Source organism: Galeopterus variegatus, unplaced genomic scaffold (genome assembly GCF_000696425.1).
Source record: "Galeopterus variegatus unplaced genomic scaffold, G_variegatus-3.0.2 Scaffold3592, whole genome shotgun sequence".
In the NCBI taxonomy this organism is placed as follows: Eukaryota; Metazoa; Chordata; class Mammalia; order Dermoptera; family Cynocephalidae; genus Galeopterus; species Galeopterus variegatus.
In genome coordinates, this window is record NW_007729703.1 from 141,025 (window position 1) to 143,525 (window position 2,501).

The following is a 2,501-nucleotide window of genomic DNA, read 5'->3' on the forward strand; positions in this document are numbered from 1 at the left end:
CGTATTAAGTTTTGTTTAGTCATGGTCTATGTGAAGACATGCACATCGCCAGGGTGTCATGGTGAAGCTGTTCCCCTATGTTGATTAAATATGGCTGAGTGCATGTAATTTTGGTAGTCCAATGGACAAGAATGACCAAGAGGGAGGAATTAAAGACCTTAAAATAAATAGAACTTATCAACATACTAACTGTAAGGGATGAGAATTGATCTGAAGAGGTTGGTTGTAGCAATGTTCAGGCTTTCTGCGTTGCTCCTTGGTGGGGTCAGGGAGAAGGTGGATAAGGGGATGGAAGGCAGATATCAAAACAGCAGCCTAACTCAGCCCCTTCTGCTTGTTCCTTAAAGGACTTCCACTTCAGCACAATGGCATGGCCCAAAAAAATAAGGCTGCTGATGTTTCTGGTTTCCCAGATCGTGATCTGCGCCCTGTTCTTTCATGTATACAGCCACAACTTCAGCTCCCTGCCTACAAAGGAGGAGCCCAGACCCATGCACGTGCTGGTCCTGTCTTCCTGGCGCTCTGGCTCTTCTTTTGTGGGACAGCTTTTTGGGCAGCACCCAGATGTCTTCTACCTGATGGAGCCCGCCTGGCATGTGTGGATGAGCTTCACAGAGAGCACCTCCTGGATGCTGCACATGGCAGTGCGGGATCTGATTCGAGCCGTCTTTCTGTGTGACATGAGTGTCTTTGATGCTTACATGAAACCTGGTCCCCGAAAACAGTCCAGCCTTTTCCAGTGGGCCACCAGCCGGGCCCTATGTTCTCCGCCTGCCTGTGACATGTTCTCACGGGATAATATCATCCCTGAGGCTCACTGCAAGGTCTTGTGCTATAAACAGCCCTTTGAGATGGTGGAGAAGGCCTGCCGCTCCTACAGCCATGTGGTGCTCAAGGAGGTGCGCTTCTTCAACCTGCAGGTCCTCTACCCACTGCTGACAGACCCTTCCCTCAACCTGCACATTGTACACCTGGTCCGTGACCCCCGGGCTGTGTTCAGTTCCCGAGAACACACTGCAGAGTCGCTCATGATTGACAGTCACATTGTGATGGGGCGGCATCGGCACCAACTCAGGAAGGAGGACCAACCATACTACCTGATGCAGGTCATCTGCCAAAGCCAGCTGGAGATCTACAAGGCCATCCAGTCCTTGCCCAAAGCCCTGCAGCAGCGCTACCTGCTCATGCGTTATGAGGACCTGGTCCGGGCCCCCCTGGCCCAGACTTCCCGAATGTATGAATATGCACAATTGAAATTCTTGCCCCATCTCCAGACCTGGGTGCACAACATAACCCGAGGCAAGGGCATGGGTCAGCACGCCTTCCATACAACTGCCAGGGATGCCCTCAATGTCTCCCAGGCTTGGCGCTGGACTTTGCCTTACCAAAAGGTTTCTCAAATTCAGAAAGTCTGTGATGATACCATGAATTTGTTTGGCTACCGTCAAGTCAGATCTCAACAAGAGCAGAGAAACCTGTCACTCGATCTGCTGTCTACCTGGATCCCCTCTGAGTAACCCAAGAAGGTTGAGGAGGCTGTGTCCCCACCTGGTACCAATCTCAGCCACATTCACTGAATGCTTCTGAGCCTTAACTATGCTGCTAGAAGTATACATGTTGAGCATGCACTGTGCCAACACATGTGTAGGCAGAGGAATCTTCGCGTCTATACTCCTGTTTAGAAAAGAGATTCAGGAACCTTACGTGAACTGCACATTCCACTGGTGAAATGGGTATTGATGCTCTTCTCTTTTTGACCTTCCTATCTGTGCATACCTTGGACACTTCCTGGTCTGAAGACCTATTAGGCAACAAGCAGTTTCAGTGGAGTAAATCTATTGACCTCTGTCCACATCTTGCACAATAGAAAAGGGGCAAGACAGTAAAAACCAGGGAAATGGGTCTTTCATCAAAGAGCTCGCCAACACATTGCACAGAGATGTGAACCGAGCCCTCTGAGTCCCAGTGGATTCAAGGAAGGAAGCAAGGTCAAGGTTGGATGCACACCTGGGGGCTTGGCCATCATAGCTGTTGGTTAGCACAAATACAAAACAAAATCCTGCACAACAGAGCAAGGTCTTAAGTCCATTGGGCTGGGCCCAGTTTGGACATCATTCCCCGTCAGTGTTTTCCTATCACATATAGAAGATTTCGACCTGTGAGGCTACTATTCATTAATACTAAAATTCCAAGATAAGATTCAGTTTGGAATGTTCTTTTTTATGCTTTCTAATTACTAGTAGTAAACGTTCATTCTTATGGGATCCTAACCTAAGAACATAGTCATCATTATAGATTTTTTTTTATACCTTTGTTATTATCTATCATCCATGCATATTAAAAAGAAAACTGCTAAGACAGTGATGTCAGATGATGACCTAAGTCTATATTCTCTTAAGAACTGGTAGAAAATAGGCTGGCCAGTTAGCTCAGTTGGCTAGTGCTGGTAACACCAAGTTCCAGGGTTTGATCCCTGTCCTGGCCAGCTAGTGGGTGGGGGG

General features: G+C 48.1%; 1 protein-coding gene across 1 annotated transcript in view; it reads left to right on the forward strand.

The window, feature by feature from the left end:
- Window positions 1–365: 365 nt before the first annotated feature.
- Window positions 366–2,501, forward strand: part of CHST4 (carbohydrate (N-acetylglucosamine 6-O) sulfotransferase 4) — a 10,711-nt gene continuing 8,575 nt past the window's right edge. Inside the window, exon 1 of the mRNA XM_008585492.1 lies at window positions 366–1,497. Within this exon, the coding sequence (XP_008583714.1) occupies window positions 366–1,497 (1,132 nt within the window). The remainder of the gene's footprint in view (window positions 1,498–2,501) is intronic.